The following is an 18,861-nucleotide window of genomic DNA, read 5'->3' as shown; positions in this document are numbered from 1 at the left end:
AAATTAATACAGGGCCCAATCTGTCAGGATCGGCAACAGGACTTCAGCCAGCATTATTACAAACGGAGGAGTTCCACAAGGTTGCGTCCTCAGTTCCATCCTCTAGACTCTGTACACCCACGACTGTGTCCTGTGTTTGTGGACGACACTGCAGTGATCGGTCGCATCACTGGAGGGGATGAAGCAACTAACAGGAGAGAGGTGGCCAGTCTGGTGTCATGGTGTGAGGACAACAACCTCACCTTCAACACTGACAAGACAAAGGAGATGATAGTGGACACGAGGAACAAGAGGAGGCCTCACCAACCGCTATTTATCCGGGGCCTTGAAGTGGAGAGGGTGAGCAGTTTTAGGTACCTGGGCGTCTACATCTCTGAGGACCTCACCTGGACACTGAACACCACACAGCTGGTCAAGAAGGCTCAGCAGTGGCTGTATTTCCTGAGGAGGCTGAGGAAATTTGGTATGTCGGCCAAGATCCTCAGCAAGTTCTACAGCTGCATTGTGGCGAGCACACTGACCAGCTGCATCACTACATGGTACGGCAGCACTACTGCTATGGACCGCAAACGCTTGCACAGAGTGATAAGAGTATTCATTTATTTATTTGTGCTATTTGTATTTTAGCCCTGCGACAGACTGGCGACCTGTCCAGGGTGTACCCTGCCTCTCGCCCTATGACAGCTGGGATAGGCTCCAGCACCCCCCGCGACCCTGAAAAGGAGAAGCGGAAGCGGATGGATGGATGGATATTTGTATTTTATCTGTTCTATTTCTATTGTATATATTAATCGGCATCTGTGGGTGGACAGCAAAGAAAGAATATAATTGCACAGAGAAATGCTTTTTTTTCTTTGGACACATGACAATAAACACTTAGAATCTTGAATCCTGAATCTTTGAAACTCTATAACAGCTCCATGTCAGATAATAAAGTCTCTGCAAATAACAAAAATCAGGTACATGCACCTTTTTCCACACAGCAGCTAAAGCTTTGTGCAGGCCGTAGGGTCGTAGAACCTGCAGACCCTCGCAGGTGTTGTACATCTGCCGACAAACTAAAATAAAGGCTCCACATAATGAATGGGGCATATCAGATTCACACAATGATGGCAATTCCTTGTCGAGCAGCCTCTGGGTTAACTGTACGATGATATGAGCAGCAAAGGTTCTGCAGACAAGGGTGAAAAAAGACAAAGATGTTTATTATAGATCCACAGCATGAGATTTTTAGATTGTAAGTATAGCAATCTCAATTTGTGGCTTTAAATGCCTACACTGGAGGTTTTTAATAAGACCTGAAACTAGCAACTAATAAAACGAATAAAGTCATTGTTTAAAGTGTTTGCTGAGGCAATGGAACAACTCAGCAGTGTACACATCTGACTTACAGCTATTCACAAACCAGCAGCACCCTCATGTTCTGCTCTCGGTGCAGAATAAGCAGGATTTGCTATGCAAATTTAACTCTGTACTAAAATCTTCCAGCTAAGTTAGGAAAATGTAATTTATTCATTACTATCAAGAAAGACAAAACGACGCTGCGAATTTAATCACAACATCTCACCTCTCACTGTGGGCTGCGACGAGATTCTTCTCAAATAAGAAGAGCGCTAATCCTCTGTCTGTGTTTGCAATACGAGCCAGAATATCTGCAATGAGACTCAGGGTTGCTGCAGGAGACTTTAACTCAGCCTGCAAAGCACAGAAAATAAACACACAAAATTACCAAGTGCTTCAGGAAAATTGGCACCTGCACAGATACTCAACACTGAAATAACACTTTTATCTTTCACAATAATGGAACTGAAGAAAAAACTACTACATTTCATAACCAAAGCCTCTGTAATTCCATTTTCTGGAAGGCTGAACGATGACAAGTCCTTACGCAGAGGACAGTTATGTTACTCTTAAGATGAGGAGTCTACATTTGAAAATTGTATGTTTTGATGAATTTTCTAAAAATTATTGCACTAAAAATGTAAAAGGAAAGTAGTTTACATGCCGTTTAAGCACCGGCACCGTTTCAAAAGTACCGGTTTGGTACTGGTATTGGATAAAACCTAAACGATACCCATCCCTATTTAGCAAACATGTGCTGGGCCTGACTGTTGTGTGTGTGATGTGATCAGTATGCTGCTGATTTGCATAAGCAAAAATGATGTAAATAGAAAACGCTGCTCCTAATGAATAAAAAACAGGAAATACAAGAAACTATGTGGTCTCTGAGTAGTATACTTAACAGCCACGGTGTGACTGATCCTGCACAGGTCCTTCATCCCGACAGCAGTCAGGCTGTACCACACCCAGACAGGAGAAGTACTGTTTAAAAATGCATGTACATTGTTATTGCGCTTTATGCACATATAAAAAAGTAAAATCTAGGTGTATTTTACTGTATATAGTAACCATGTGTGCATAGTACAGTATTTTTGCTATTTTTTTTTCTATTTTTGTTTTTTTCTATTATGTATCTTATTTACCTTTTCTTCCTGTCCCTTGTGCTGCTGTAACAAGGAAATTTCTCCAGTGTGGGATTAAATAAAGTCTATATCTCTGTAAAAACACGGCAGCAGACAGCACACAGTGATGAGGTCTGTTACTTTTCTTGAAACTCATAGCTTTATTTCACCCCTCCTGTACTCCTCGTGCTCCTTCATCAATTTCATCATCTTCTGGTGGTGCAAATTCCTCCTGGAAAAGATAAGATCAGTGTTCACTCAGATGTCTCTGTACCTCACTGAGGTGGTTTATTGCTTTACTGACAGGCTGATTTCTAATTTTGTGGTAATCTAACCAGATTTAGGTAAAGGCTGCAAAATGCTGTGATGGATTACAGAAAGGAGTAAAACGCAGCCATATCGAAGAATAATCATGAGATACGTACAGCAGGTTCTCAGTAACAGCTGGAATATGGGATTTTCCTCGTAATATTACAAACACACTTTAAATAAATGTATAATTCATTCTTGACTCTTTCTGACATGGGTCTTGTACCATGGAAAGGACAACCATCACCCACCTCCACTCCCTCGCTGGTCTCCACTCATAATGCACCTAACAAAGAGTACCAGAGTACTCTTGAGTTTGTCCCAGCACCTCACCCCTCCTGCCTCACACTTGCTAACTTTGGGGAGTGCTTGAAAAGCACTCACAGAGAACACAGAAGGTCTGTGATTTTATGCATCTTGTGGTTTAATTAGAGCCATTTTTGGAAGCAGTGACAAGCTGTCCTCTCTTTTGCTCTTGTGTCTTACTATTATTATGTCATAGAAGCAGCTGTAGTTTCAGATGTGTCAAAGGTCTATGCTCAGCCACTGTTAGCATCGTACCACATGCCTGAATCCAAAAGAACCGTGTCACAGTGATCAAACAAGGTAAACAAACTGGACTTTGCTCATGGCTACGATCAGCCTAAAATGTTTAAAATTCCACAATCAGGAATTCAAGGAATTATAATTGGCTCATTACCTGAAAACATGTGCATGACTGCAAGGAGTGTGGAGCATGTAACTCTGAACGCAGGCAGGTGAACATTTGACTATTCAAATGTTCACCAACCTGCAGATGACATAAATATGTGATGCCTTCGGTAAAGTCAGGGGATAAGGAATTAATCTGAATACTGTGGGAAATAAATGTTCTAACAACCAATAAACATATCGTCTGATTTCTTGTAATATCTCAAGATATTTTATGAAAGCCTGAGACCAGTCCACCCCCCCCCCCCCCCCACACACCCCCAAATTACTGGTCTGTGCTGTAATTGCTGAATGTAAGTAAACACTTTGGCCTGTATTTACCTCTGTAGCATACAGGATGTCCATGACTTTACTTTTGCTCAAAACTGGGTTGTTTTCGTTCTCCTGGCAGATGAGTTCAATGTCTCTCAGCTTCCCAAAGTAGAAGTCCCTCTCCTTCTCCAGCTCGTCTACGGTCACCTTCAAATCGAGCAACTATGACCAGAAACAACCGTGGAAAAAAAACGATGAGGGAGGCAGCTGAAACAACAATGTTGTTCAACAATAAAAACAAAGAAACAGAAGACACAAAAGAGAAGAAATGATATCATAACATGCTCACAAAGCTGCAGCGTTTTAAGGAAAAAAGCTACATATAAATTTTGTGTACTAATGTCCACAGTCAACTAACAGGATGTGAAGATTTCTTGAGCTGGTCACATCAGACCTTTTCAATGTTTTCAGCCTGACTTGTGTGACTCAGAAAAACATTCCAAAGTTAAATTGTTGTAACACTCTTACATTTTTCCCACCAACACAGTCCTGGTACAGAAACAAGGAACCAGCTCCAAGACTGGTTCCACTGCCACCTTTTTGTGCTGCCAAAAAGGTGGCAGCACAAACTTTCTATGTCCAAAGTTGAAACTATTGACGTGTGTAGCTATGAGAGGGAAACTGCAGAGTGACTTAAGAGATTTCCAACCAAAAGTACTCCTGGGTCTGTTAATGACTCTGTGTCACAGAGCAGATCAGCAGAACTGTGGCCTGGTTCTTAAAGAGTAGTAATCAGAATCCAGCACCAGTACTCACACTGAAAAAAGAAATCTGGGAAGCTTCCAAACCACTACCAACTTCATTAATGCTGAAGGGTTTGAGTAATTATGCAGTTTTGATGTGAGAGCTGGACAGGACCTCCGTTACAGGGTTTTCTTGAAAAGTTATCAGGGCAGCGGTACCTGCTGGTTGAGCTCTATGAGCGCAGTGATTCCTCCATTACGTGTCACAAGAGGGTTCCTGCGGATTGATGCTATCTGCCTCTGTGGGGTGGGGACATTCTTTGGTGCTGTCGGAGATGTTCTCATGGGGCCTATATGAAAGAAGCACATGTTTACATATCTATACATCTATTTAGTTTGTCAGCCCCTAAGTATGTCTGAGTATTTAGAGCAAAATCCTTCTTGATGTAAGTTTACTAATCAGGAGCTATTTATCTTGTTTGCTAATTTTGGTAAAAAGTACAATAAGATCCTTTTAATTCCCCAGAAAGTTACATTTTTACAAAACATCACATCTCTTAATGGCTCAATCCAGAGTGGTGTTTGTTCAGTAAATCTCATGAGAGCATTGAACACATACCATGCTAATTCACAATATTGACTGAGTAAATCAAAGAAAAGGAAACAGTAAACTTTTTTATTATAGCGTGTAGACACCACAAACTGCCATGAAACTATATTCTGCATGCATCAGTGAAACAGCATGACTGGTTAATGTGTTTCCTGTTTCACCTGGTAATTGGTTCTTTGTGGGCAGGGCTGGGACATAATCCTCCCATTTGTATTCAGGATACTTTAAAGGCCACATGATGTTCCACTTTGAGGTATATTACTGTCAGTTAGTACGTCTCTGTTTTTAATGCTGTGACTCACTACAAAATACCAAAACTCAGAGAACACGGGCTGCGCAGCTCTGATGTTTAACAGCTTTGAATCAGAACTCAAGTCCATACACTCACCTGCCACTTCATTAGGTATACCAGTTCAACTGCTCATTAAGTTCCAGAAGAATAAAACTCAGGTAATCACTGGACCAGTTTGAAACCCTTTATTGCCAGTTTATAGACATGAATAGGAAGAGAGGGGGAAAACCCCCATTATTCATAGCTTGACTGAGGGAATACTCAGAAACTGATTGTCACAACTAGGGTTGCCAACCGTCCAGTATTTAGAAACAAAAGTACACGTCCCGTATTGAGCTAATAAGGGACGCACTTTGTCCCGTAATACAGTGAGAATCAAAAGTAGTCTATAAATGTTTATGGAATTAACGCTTTGTTTGAAAACATAATTCCCAGCCCCTCTCCTGCTTTGTGACCAATGAGCTGACAGCACACTTATGACAATTCGAGTATGACAATTCAGATTACCGCTCATCTCATTGGTCGAGGAAAGGTCGCTTGCGGAGAAAATACCAGAAGACAACAGATGACCACAACAAGAAGCATGGCCAACAGGGAAACAAACGCCAACACTGCGGTGCAAGTCTCGGACGACAGTACACCTAAAGCTGGGCAGGCACTGCGATTTTTTCTGTCATGTGCTCTGGACTGTGCTGATGTGTGAAAGGAGGACGTGGAAAACAGCTTATTATAAGTCTTTTAATCCACTCTTACTAATTAAGCAAGAGTCAGAAGTGAAGAAAACACCATAGAGCCTTGTTATGGCAGAGGTTTCTTCCTGTTAAAAGTGAGTTTTTCCTTCCCAAAGTGCTTGCTCATGTGATTGTTGGATCTACCTTACAATATAAAGCACCTTAAGGTGACTGTTGTTGTGATTTGGTACTGTATAAGTAAAATTGAATTGAACTATGGAGGCATAATTCTACAAAATCCACCATGAAATAACATTATATGGTGTTTATTCACTCCTTTGTTTATTCACCCAATAAACAGAGGTTAAGGCATTTTCTTTTTTAGTTGCTTGTCTGTTGTGGCTTTGGTGACTTAAATGCAAGGGGGTGGGAGATGTGCGTCCATGATGATGATGATGGTTCTCCATTCTTTGTTTCTGTCTTACAGACAGTGATTCATAAGCATTTATGATTAGCGTCAATACTCCCAGTACTACTGCTTTGATAAGTGTTCATGACACAGATGTTACCACTAACCTTTCAAATGTTCTGAAAAATGCACAGTGTTTGTGAAATAATTGAAGTCCTTCTTTGTGCACCTGACAGATTTGTACGTGAGCTAATGCATTGATCCCCTCACCTCATTTGCTGAATCTTCGATCAGGAGCCTTCAGCTGCTGAGGGATGCTGGCATCAGGAAGAGAGAACCATGCAGCAGTGTAATATACAGGAAGAGCTGATTGGATCACACCAAGTGCAGCTCTGTCACAGGCGGTAGAATTAAGTATTTTTTCTTAAATTTTCTTTGACTTATGAGTTGCCTGTTTGCTTAGTGTTGTGTTGAGTATTATTTATTTGATGTAACTTTCAAATCAAACTGATTTAATCTTTGATTTTCATCAAATGACCATTTGACCTTGACCTTCATGGTTAGAGCCCAAGGTCAAAGTTGATCTTGAAAATGTTTTTTTTTTTTCAAGAAACCACATTGATAATGTATCATATGAAAGGGCGTGGAGAGACTTCTTAATTTTTTTTAATATGATACCTTATTACATCACAATAACGCCGTAATGCTTCACAAAATCACCCACTGAGTGAATATATCTGAAAATCTTAAGTTTTTATAGTTTATAGAAGCCAAAGATTTCAGCCAATTCAGCTCCAATCACATGGATAAAGAAAAGAAAATAGTAATAATCCTTTGAGGTCACAGATCAAAGGTCAGTTGCTATAAAAGCAGGCTGATACCAGCATGTTCTAATAAATACATCGTACAACATCAAAGTTTTAGTATAGCCCTTGGCCCTCAGGGGGGCGTTGTCGTCTCAGAGTGCTCTTGTTCTTTGTGTGTTAGGTCACCTTTTTTTTGTTTAGCAGTTAGCTTGCAGTTATGCAAAGTTGCTTATTTGGCTTGAGTTTAGTTATGTTCATTTGCCCTCTTTTGCCCTGTATTGTGAGCTCATTTTGTATATTTTTGTGTGTTTTAGGATAAATAAACCCCTCTTCTCTCAAAGTCCTCACTTTGTCCTCATATCTAACCAGCTCGATCCACAGAGTTTTTGTAAAACTGGCCCCCAGACTTGTGCTTCAGATCTGTGGCCTCGGCAGTGTCTAAAAAACAGCTTAAAGCTCATCTCCTTAGACTTGCATTTGGTTAGTGTGGTTTGTTTTTTTTAGGGGAGGGGTGCTTTTGAAAAGTGCTCATTTTAATTACTTACATGAGTACTTCTTTGATGACTCTAAAATGTGAGGCATAAATGCCAAATATTATGCTTCGTGAAACCCTCCACCCACTCATGCAGCCAGTCCAATGTATTTTAAAACCTTACCCTTACTCCACATAGAAAAAGCTGCTTTAATGTTGTTGCTTTTAATATTTCACTCTGAGAACAGGAAAAAGCGTGGTTTGAGTCATTAAACAATTCTAAGAAGTGTCACCACAAGAACCACAAGACCCTTACATGTATGAGTTGACTTGAAAAAGCTGGGGGTGCTTCTGCTTTGTAGTCGCAATGCTGACATTCATATCCCTGATCAGAGCATCTACTTTGAAATTGAGGTTTTATTAAGGTTTGGTGAAATGCAACAGTAAAACAGAGTGAGCTTAATCATTTCAGCTGTTTATTTGTGTTAGCTGTGCACAGATACAGACAGAAGAATTAAAAAAAAAAAAATTGCATTGCAAAGGAAATAAAGGTAAGTTAATGCAGATTGGAAACAAAGCTGAAGTCAAAAGTAATGATTACTTGAGCTAAGTCTTCTCAGTCATTACTGCGATTTTTTTTTCAATGTTTATTCATACATCTAAAGTTAGTCATGCTCATTAACGTCAATAAGTGGAGCTCCATTCTCTGCATAAAAGAGCAGCTCCAACTCCTTTGACCTAAAGAGAGAAAAAAATAATTGTGGTGTAAAATCAGGGTTGCAGTATCATCGGTGTCATTGTAGTATTAAGGCATGTTTGCATGCTGAATTTGGTCTCAGTCTCAAACTTAACATCTAAAGTTAAAGTCGCTGCAAAGTGAATCATCTGACAAATGAAAGCATTTCGATGAACCCCTGGGAACTTACTTGCATGCTCCCATGTTGACACAGATGGTCCTCACATCATCAGTTGTTGTGAGTTCCTCAATTAATTCTCCAAGGTGGACCTTCACAAATTTGCGGCAGAGTGATTTTAAGAGTCCAATACCATCGCAGACAGAGAGCAACTTTGACTTCAGGCTCTGTGAAAGAGAAACTTGTATTACTGCTCTGACTGAATAATGCCGTTAATTGTTGCTGGTACTCTATGAGACATTTTACCTCTGCAGTGGCGTTTGGTCCTGCAAGTTTCTTCACCTTGTTCAAAATCCACTTGCAAGCCCAGCACTTTCCTGGAAGCTGCAAATATAAGACACACCCATGCATGTTAGGTGTATTGGTGACTCTAATCAATAAGCTGTAGATGTGCGAGCGAATGGTCGTGTGTGTCTATGTGCCATCCCTGTGAGTGGCTACCCGATCACAGCGTACCCTCTTAATCTTACCCAGTATTAGCTGGGATAGTCTCCAGCCCCAGTGCAAAACTTGTTTGATAAGTCATTCAGGGAATTTATCCTACTTAGAGACATGTTTCAGTATATTCCGTGGATACACTGGTATACTCATTTCTTTGGCAAGCTCGTTAAATACCATGCAATGTTATGGTTTTGTTGGACTTAGTGTGTGGTTAACCTCAAAATATCAGCATAGTTGGGGTTTCAGAAGTCAGATATGTCCCCACATTGTGTTACAAATGAACAAAATTCATTTGTTTTTCTCATTTCTAATCCAATGATTGTTGTTGGCATAGAAATTAATTTGACATGAAAAAGCTTTTCACAAAGACTGCAAAGTGTGACTCCTGATATCTAAAGGTGGACTGATAAAGTGTAACCTAAGTTCTTTAATATTAACACTAACCCCACTTGCCCCCATCGAAATTCCCACGTCCACGTCCTCTTCATCATCGATGCTGACCTCTACGGTCCGTCCATGGACAGCATGGACTGCGATTCAAACAAACAGAAATACTTAATCACACTTTAAATCATAAAGAGAAGATTTGGCAGTTTCATACAGATTCTCATGCAAACCAATTTTTTCGTTACACACCTGAAAATGTTGCCACGAGGCACAGAAAGAGGAGGGAAGACGTTTCCATCGCAGCCACTGAGAGATAATGCTAGTATCTGTAGTTATGGCTGCTTTTAAACAGTTAAAGGTGCATGGGCTCTACACACACCTCATTGCAAGGCGTAAAATTCAAACCACATGTGAGAACACATTTTGCGTGGTTTGGGTGCCACGCTGTGAGAAAGTCACGCACCACCTCGCCCACCCACTAAAGAACAATTAGTGTGTTGTCCACATTTAGAACACAGTGATCCTTTTATGGCTTAAGGCTGTCACAGTGTCCCTGCCTCATTGTTAACACCCCTGAAAATCAATGACTGTATCATGCTATAAATTTATGTGTAAATCTTATTCTAAACCTTTAATATGCAGTTTATTGATCCACAAATATGTATTTCAGTTTTGTGGTCATATATAAACAAAAACCAACACTGATTTTGGACAGAGGTAATTGTAACTGTGCAGGCCTATTTTCTCAACCTGCCTATAAGTTAATAACTTCCTGGAAGGCAATGTGCGACCTTATAAGGGTCCAGTGAGGCGACTCAGTTTTGAAAATAGACTTTCACATTTCTGTCAGAGATCAGAGGTGAGAGAGAACTCTTAAAGTCAGAAGCTCAAAGAATTGCAGCATTTGCAGTACACAGGTTTACTAGCTGCTAATTCAAGCTCACTAGCTGCTTACTGATAGTAATAAGAGTAAAATCTGCACACCTCATTGCTTCTGTGCAACAGAGGTTTTGGAGAAGACAAGGCAACTTCCCAATGGAACCTGTGTGGATTAATTATATGTCAGACGTGAAATTATTATGTAGTTTTATTTGTTGCAAGTAAACAGGACACATTATGAGTAAAATAAGACTTTCTAATTCTAATCAATAGAGTCAATTGCTTTGTTAATAGCTTAGTAGTTACAGAAGACGGTCATGCTTTATGGTGATGAATAATTAGGCAATATGTTTCCAGTATGCACACTCAAAAGCAACTATTTTAATTTTCATCTAGTCTATAGTTGACAGAATATGAGTCTCATAATACGTATATGTATAAGAAAACCAATGACATCACAGTAAAAATATGTTTTTTTATTGGGAGGGAAAAAGCAAGAAAACATGAACACAGGCTTGTGTTATTAACACAAACAGTTGAAGCATCACAAGTTCTTCAGAACTTTATAAAAAGGTGGCCTTGCAGAGTTTCAGATTAGTGCAGATGGTCTTGGCAGACTTGCCGTTGGTCAAGGCGTCAATCAACTTGTTTTTTACTGTTTTCAAGATCTTTCTGCAGGCCGACTTTAGGAAATTGAATTTCAGTTTATTACAGGCACCATCCAACAGCCTCCTGATTTTGTCCTTCAAGTAAAAATATGTGAAAACAGTAAACAAGCAGCTTCAGTATAGGTTTCTTAAAGGTTAAATTAAAATAGCTTTAAATTATGTGTCCAACACTGAGACTATAGACGAAAAAAGTATGACAAAAACAGCAAATGCACAGCATTAATAAAACTTGACAATAATGTCTCTGCTGGCTTGTGGCATATATGTACAAAGCTACAGATGCGTCAAAAAATATTTGCCCCCTTCCCTTTTCTAGATTTTTGCATATTTGTCACACTTACATGTTTCAGATCATCAAACAAAGTTTTACATTAGACAACGAGAACCCAAGTAAATACAAAATGCAGTTTTTAAATGATGATTTCATTAATTTAGGGGAAACAGCTGTCCAAACCTACCAGGTCCTGTGTGAAAAAATGATTTCCACTCTTGTTAAGTTATGATTTAATTGATTAACCACATTTTTGGAAAGCTGACTTCAATTTCATTAACCCAGCCCAGGCCTCATTACTGCCAGAAATCCTTACAGTAAGCTAAGAAAAAGTGTCAAAAGCAACACATCATGCAACGATGTAAAAGAATCAGCTCATTGACCTCTTTCAGTCTGAAAAGGGTTTCTAAGGCTTTGGGATTCCAATGAACTACAGGGAAAACCATTATCCACAAATGGAGAAAACCTGGAACAGCGGTGAACCTTCCCAGCCTACCAAAATTCCTCCAAAAGCACAGTACTGACTCCTCCAGGAGGTCACTAAGGAGCCCAGAAAACTTCAAAGGAAGTGTCGGCCTCACTTACCGTAGTTAAGGTCAGAGTTCATTATTCAATAATAAGAAAGACACAGGGCAAAACTGAGACCCATGCGCGAGTTCCAAGGTGAAAATCACTGCTGAGCAAAAAGATTACAAAAGCTCACCTCACATATTCCAAAAAACATCTTTATGATCAGTGGGCCCACTGACAAGATAAAAGCGGAACTTTTGAGAAGTCAGAGTCCCATTAAATCTGGCATGAAACTAACACACTATTTCATAAAAAGGCCATCATGGTCAAATACGGTGGCGGTGATATGACGGTCTGGGGCTGTGTTGCTGTTACAAGACCTGGACAGCTTATTGTAACTAATAGACCGATAAAGTCTTCTCTCTACCAAAAAAACCCCGAAGGCGAATGTTTTAGTTCATGCCCCAAAGCTCAAGTGCACATGGTTTATGTGGCAGGATGGTCATTCAAAATTCAACAACAAGTTCACCTCTGAATGACTCAAAAAACAAAACAAAAAAACACCCCAAAAAGCAAAATGAAGGTTTTGAAGTGGTCTAGTCAAAGTCTAAACCCATCAAATGCTTTAGCAGGACCTTAAAGAGGACATGAAATGCTAACACATAAAGGCTAATTTACACCACTATGCCCTGTTTTGAAAAACGGACATAGATACAACTGTCTGTGAAGCAGCTAATAGACTTACATTTGTTTATGTTAGCTAACTAGTGACAGAATCCATAACTATAGGAGGAAAAGAGACAATAAAACTTAAAAAAATCAGTTTAAGGGGATCACATTTGTGCTGCCCCTGACTGCACTGTATATAACTTCCTATTATCTAAAAATCCCCTCCCAAATGTCAAACCCCAGAGGGCTATTTCTGTGTCAGTGTCACATTTATGTGCTGAAGAAGACTTTTCTACACATTTAAATAATTTCCTATACCCTACCACTTCAATCCAATAACAGCTTGACATGCTGGTATTTTATTGGCAGCACTGTCAGGTTCTTTATGTGGAATTTCTGAAAAATTACAAGAAATTCTGAGAGGTTATTACAGCAGTACTGTTCACCATATATTACAGTCATTACCTTTGATTTATCACTTCCAATCTGCTTCTGCACTCTGGACACAATAGTCATGCAAGTACGGCAGGAGCCTGGAAAAACTTCATCCCACAGAATCTGAGATAAAAGTTTTGGTAAAAAGTTTTCAATTTGCACAAAATAACAAAATAAGCTTCTCTACAAGGGAAACTTTGTCAAATTTTAGCTTTCTCACCTCCTCTTTGTTGTGGTCACCTTTCTTTTTTTCATGCTGTGGAAAATGCTCCTCCTTAGTTTGGTCCTTCAGAGTCTTCAACGACGCAACAAAAGCTAAGAAATAAAGCATGCTTTAGAAAAGTAGTTCAGTTATCTTAAAGGTGGAGTAAATATTGCTACTTTTTTACTTGTGGAGAGCAGGAGAAGGCCGATGGTGATGGCAGGACTCATGGTTTTCCACGCTGTCAGATTTGTGCTGTTTTCTGGGCCTTTTATACTTCTCTGCGGCTTATTCAGTTTACTTCTCAAAAAACCACATAGTGACCCTTAAACAGCATTTTTAAAATTTGCAGAATAAAGTGTTTTTTAAACAGCATTAACTGTCAGTTGAAATACAACCCCAACTCTAACAAGGTTGGGATTCTGTGAAAAAAAGGAAATCAAAAGAGAATTCATTGATTTGCACATCTAGTAAATAAAATAATTTGCATTGTAAAACATAAAAAACATACCAAATGTTTAAACTGATACATTGTAACCTTTCGAGTAAAATATTGGTTCATGTTGAATTTGATTTCAGCCACATATCTTAAACAAGTTAGGACAGGGGCAAAAAAAAAGCTGGAAAAGTAAGCGGTTCTCAAAGGAAACAGCTGGAAGAACATTTTGCAAATGATTAAACCAGCTGGCTTTATTTAGTATAAAAAAGCGTGTCACGGAGAGGCAAAGGTTTTACAAGTAAAGATGGGCCAAGGTTCACTGATCTGCAAAAAAACCCTGCGAAGTGTGGAATAATTTACAAACAATATTCTTGAGGTTGTCTTGAAAGCTTCCTGAAAACCTTCACTTGATTCAAAATCCTGCAGTGAGAATACTGACAGGGACTAGAAAGAGAGAGGCATATCATCACTGATCAGGCACAATTATATGAGCACTGACAAAAAAGAAGTTTAGAATTATTTTACGGGGAAAGTGTTTTTTTTGTCCTCAGAGTTGATGTTAGGAGCATAAAAAAATATAAGAGCAAGCGTAAGGATTTAAGCAAGTATGACAAGGGTCAAATTGTGATACTGGCTGTAGCTCAGGTGGTAGAGCAGGTCACCTGGACAAGATACTAACTGCATGTTTATTTCTGATTTATCCATAGTAGTATGAATGTGTGTGAATGTTAGTCATAGGAGGCCCTAAAGTGGCTCAAATTCCCAAAAAGGTCAGTGCTTGCTGTAGTTATGGATGAGGGTCGCCTGGTCTACTGAATCTTTTCATTTACATCACATGGATGGCTGGGTGTATGTGCGTAGCTTCCCTGGGGAACATGAGCACCAGGATCTACTTTTGTGTGCTGTGGTTATTTATGCTCCCCTGGTTTGACTTGCACCTTATCGTGGGTGCGCATGAAGAGGTGAAAAACATGCACAAATTTGATAGCTCTTCTTACATTTCTTGTCTTGGCAGCCCATTCTCCCACTGGTAAGCTGCAGCTTTGAGCTAATGTTAAAAGAATATAAGTGCATGGTCTAGCAGCTCCTTTATTTTATGTTTTTAATCAATGCAAAATGTAAAATGCAATGTAAAAATAAAGGAAAAATAGCTTCTTAATGATGTGAACCGCATCTCTGTCTGATAACTTGTTCTTAGTGACTGGTATATTTTTGAAGTAAATATTGCAAGGGCAGTGTTATCAGATTTTACTTCAGATCTACATTTTAAAGATCTTACCGGCCCTCTCCACCACCACTATGCTTTTTGTGGCTCTCACACCACAAGTTTTCACATTTTGACCACGTGTATATTTTGAGGTTCCGTCAATATTTGTATCTGTATGTGTTTTTGTGTGAGAATATGTGCAAAATGGTGCAATGTGAAAGAATTGTGCAGGCACCTTTTCTCATTTTACCTGTAAGTTAGTAACGTCCTGACATTATAATGGCAATCTCAATCCCCACACTACAGGGCTGTTGGGCCTCTCACACCGCATGCCACTTTTGATATTTCGCCAAATGTATGGTTTGAGTCTTCCATTGTGTATTTCAATTTTGAAGATATATTTGCTAGTGAGCTTTCTATAGTTTTAACAGCTGAAAAGGAAACGCAGACCAACACCTTCTTGCTTCGAACGCTTACGTGTTGTACATTCTCGCTTTCAAGAGCACAGTCAGCAACATTGTAAAAAGAAAAAAAATGCTGCTGACAGTTGCTGACATGTGTCATAGAGTATAGAGAGTATGTGTGAAAGTTCACAATCTGACAGAATTGCAAAATTGAAAAACAACTTAAAAATGGACATACCTGCATGAAATCCTATCATGTTCTTCTAAAACTGCAAAGAGAATATGGGAATGTGTGGCAAACACCGAAAACGCAAGGTTAATGACTCTTTAGCTTTTACACACTGCTGAGCAGGTAGTGCAGAGCCTGTACAAACAGTGAGGGGGAAATTAAGCAGTCAAGTTGTGGGCCGGCAGGTGCTGTGCATGAAAATATCAGTAAAGACATGAGGTTGGTCAGGTGGGAATAAACTAAGGCTGCTTAAGGTCATCCCCTCTTGTAGGTGCTGTTATGAATCTATTTCAGCTGAAATAGAACAAGATACACCCCAGTTAGGTCACCAGTCTGTCACACATAAGCGGATGAAAATGGATTGATAAAAATATCCAAAAGGACATTCAAGATGATTCACTAAAATAAAAGTATTACCAAATGAACAGTGGTTCATTTCCAACGTCCTATTGGAGAACACATCCGTGAAAGAGTCAGTTTCACACATGCCGCCACAAAGGCACCACTTACAACTGGGGAAATTTCCTGCGGGTTTTTAAAGCCAAGTTGTTCTGAGTGGCAGATAGCTTTGAAAAAATTTCATGCATGCAATGGCGAGGCTCTTCTTGAAACAAAGGAAGTGCAGAAAACAGTTTTCTTAAAGTAGATATGAAACACTGCATTTTTAAGGGCTAATTTACTCAATGGACACCTACTATAAAACACTCATAGATTTACTGTGAAGCTTTGATTTCAAGATTTGAGATTCAAAGTGTTTATTGTCATGTGTACAGAAGAAATAGCATTTCTCTGTGCAATGAAATTATTCCTTTGCTGTCCATACACAAATGCCAAGTTACAGTAGGTAAGGGTTAAAGGAACAAGATAAATAAGGATAAAAATAAGGATAAAAATTAATGAAAGATAATTAAATAAGTACAAAAATAAGTAAGTGAAGACAAGTGAGGTATGCAGATGTACAAAGGAGCTTAATGTGCAAAATGAACTTAGTGTGCAAAGTGTCCTGATGTGCAAATTGCAGCTGAGGTAGGTCAGCCGTTCAGGAGTCTGATAGCAGTGGGGAAGAAGGAGTTGTTGAGTTGTGAATTTCTGGATTGGAACAGTGCGTGTTGAGCGTGTGTGGGGTCTTTGAGGATGGAGGCAGCTCTCCTCTGGACTCTGTGATGGTATGCTCTGCAGAGAGGGCAGCGGACTCCTGGTGATCTTCTCCGCAGTCATCACTCTCTGCAGGCGTTTGCGGTCCGTAGCAGTAGTGCTGCCGTTCCATGCAGTGATGCAGCTGGTCAATGTGCTCTCCACAGTGCAGCTGTAGAAGCTGCTGAGGATCTTGGTCGACATACCAAATTTCCTCAGCCTCCTCAGGAAATGCAGCCGCTGCTGAGCCTTCTTGACCAGCTGTTTGGTGTCCAGGTGAGGTCCTCACTGAGACCCACCACAGTCGTGTCATCGGTTGCTGCACAGTTATGAGTCAGCAGAGTGAACAGCAGTGGGTTGAGCACACAGCCCTGAGGGGCTCCAGTGCTCAGTGTGGTGTGTGGTGTATACTCTGTCGCAGGGCTAAAACAGAGACTGGCAACTCATCCATACATGTGTAACCAGTATGAGGCTTTTATTGCGTTACCCTTACCCCAGATAGAAAAGGGGTGTTTTTGTTCATTTACTTTTAATATTCCCCACTGAAAACAGAAAATAGAGGTCTGACTTTCTTTACACCATTAAAAATTCTAAGAAGTGCCACCAGAAGAATCACTAAAAATGTATGTGCATGACTTGACTCAGCAAAAGCTGTGGTGCTCCTGCTTCATAGTGACAGTTCGAACATTCATATCTTTGATAACAATGGCTGCTCTGAACTTGAAGTTTCATTTAGATTTGGCAAACACAAAAAAACAGAGTCAGTGAAATGATTTAATCTGTTTATTTTTTAAGCTCTGCATAGATAGAAGAATGGAAAATGCAGCCATTGTAAAGGAAATAAAGGTAAGCTGTTTTGAAGGATAAAAGTGATGATACTTTAAAGTGTGGGAGCTAGCTCTTGTCAATTATTTTTGGAATAAAGTTTGATGGGTTTTTTTTCATGCATGTAAGGTCATTGAAACTCCTTAATTTCAGTGTCTGGACCTCCCTCCTTTGGATAAAAGAACAGGTCCACTTCCCTTGGCCTAAAGAGGGAAAATTGGAAAAACAGAAACACATACGTTTAAATATAATGAGTTATGATAAAAACTATATTTCATTGTTTTATTGTAATCATCATTAAAGTATCAAGGGTGTGAACCCTGATTTAAACCATATGGTTTCAGGTCAGTAAGACAAAATAGTGGGAACTTAAAGTCGCTACAAAGTGACTAATCCCAATAATCTGAAAAATGAAAGCATTTAGATGAACCACTGCGAACTTACTTGCATGCTCCCATGTTGACACAGATGGTCGTGAGTTCCTCGATCAATTCTTCCAGGTGCACCTTCACAAATTTGCGGCACAAAGATTTTAAGAGTCCAATTTCATCGCAGATAGAGAGCAACTTTGACTTCAGGCTCTGTGAAAGTAAAACTTGCATTACTGTTCTGACTGAATGATGCCGTTAACTGCTGCAGGTACTCTATGAGACATTTTACCTCTGCAGAAAGCCCAGCACTTTCCTGGAAGCTGCAAATATAAGACACACCCATGCATGTTAGGTTTATTGGTGACGTTAATTTTAGTAGTACTTTTTCCAGGTTGGAATCATTAAACAACATATATCTTTCAATTTCGGCACCATGGTGAAAAAGGCATGGATGTGAGAGTGAATGTTTCTGTGTTTCTGTCTCTGTGGCATTCACGTGATGATGATGATGATGATGATGATGATTGGCTGTCTGACCACAGTGTACCCTGCATCTCTGTGATGGACCAAGCAATGAAGAAAACTTAGGCACAGGTTAAAGTCCAAAAAAATGATTTTTTTTATTTAACCCAAAAAACATAATTGGTTAACTCATGCAAAAAGACTCAAAATCTTGGGCCCATAAAAGAGGTCAAAATAACAAAACTCTACTCAAAGTTGACACCACAACTGATAACTCAAACAAACTGACCAAGACAAAGGGGAAACTTAAATAGTGGCTGATCAGCCCACAAAAACAGGAGAAGGGGTAAAACACACAAAACCTAACTAAACCAAACATAATGAACTCCAATTCCCCCCCATGGTCCTGAGTTATGGCGTGAACCAATTTGTAGTCTTCCTTTAAAGCTCGCTCCGCCCCTTTTCTGCCTCTTGGCTCCTTAATCAAGGGACTGGAACAGCTGGAACTAAGGTAACTCAGAAAACAAAAAATTAATCATACATAACAGTGTAAACTAAAATGTGCGCACTTATTTTAGAATGCAGTGTTATGTGGATATGTGGATTAACTCTAAACCAAAACCAGTTATTTATTGTCCTGTAAATTAATTCCTATATTTAAAGAAAGAAATGTGAAT

The 18,861-nt window shown here is 39.6% G+C and overlaps 2 protein-coding genes across 2 annotated transcripts; both read right to left on the bottom strand.

Annotated features, from left to right (window-relative positions):
* Positions 1 to 8,197: 8,197 nt before the first annotated feature.
* LOC308389542 (antimicrobial peptide NK-lysin-like) lies at positions 8,198 to 9,861 on the bottom strand. Its single transcript, XM_080871001.1, has 5 exons — positions 9,729 to 9,861; positions 9,537 to 9,622; positions 8,898 to 8,975; positions 8,664 to 8,818; positions 8,198 to 8,475 (listed from the first exon to the last, which is right to left on the bottom strand). Exons 1-5 carry the CDS (start codon positions 9,775 to 9,777, stop codon positions 8,403 to 8,405), a joined length of 441 nt encoding a protein of 146 aa, XP_080727127.1. The 5' UTR covers positions 9,778 to 9,861; the 3' UTR covers positions 8,198 to 8,402.
* A 1,060-nt stretch (positions 9,862 to 10,921) lies between these two features.
* Positions 10,922 to 13,343, bottom strand: gnly (granulysin; the record flags this gene model as incomplete). Its single annotated transcript, XM_080870801.1, has 4 exons — positions 10,922 to 11,101; positions 12,942 to 13,034; positions 13,132 to 13,226; positions 13,301 to 13,343. 4 exons carry the CDS (start codon positions 13,341 to 13,343, stop codon positions 10,922 to 10,924), a joined length of 411 nt encoding a protein of 136 aa, XP_080726927.1.
* Positions 13,344 to 18,861: the final 5,518 nt, after the last annotated feature.

The sequence above is a fragment of the Rhamphochromis sp. 'chilingali' genome, assembly GCF_963969265.1.
Source record: "Rhamphochromis sp. 'chilingali' genome assembly, chromosome: 21".
Lineage (NCBI taxonomy): Eukaryota > Metazoa > Chordata > Actinopteri > Cichliformes > Cichlidae > Rhamphochromis > Rhamphochromis sp. 'chilingali'.
Note: the sequence above shows the minus strand (reverse complement) of the source record. Positions and strands in the feature narration are given on the sequence as shown.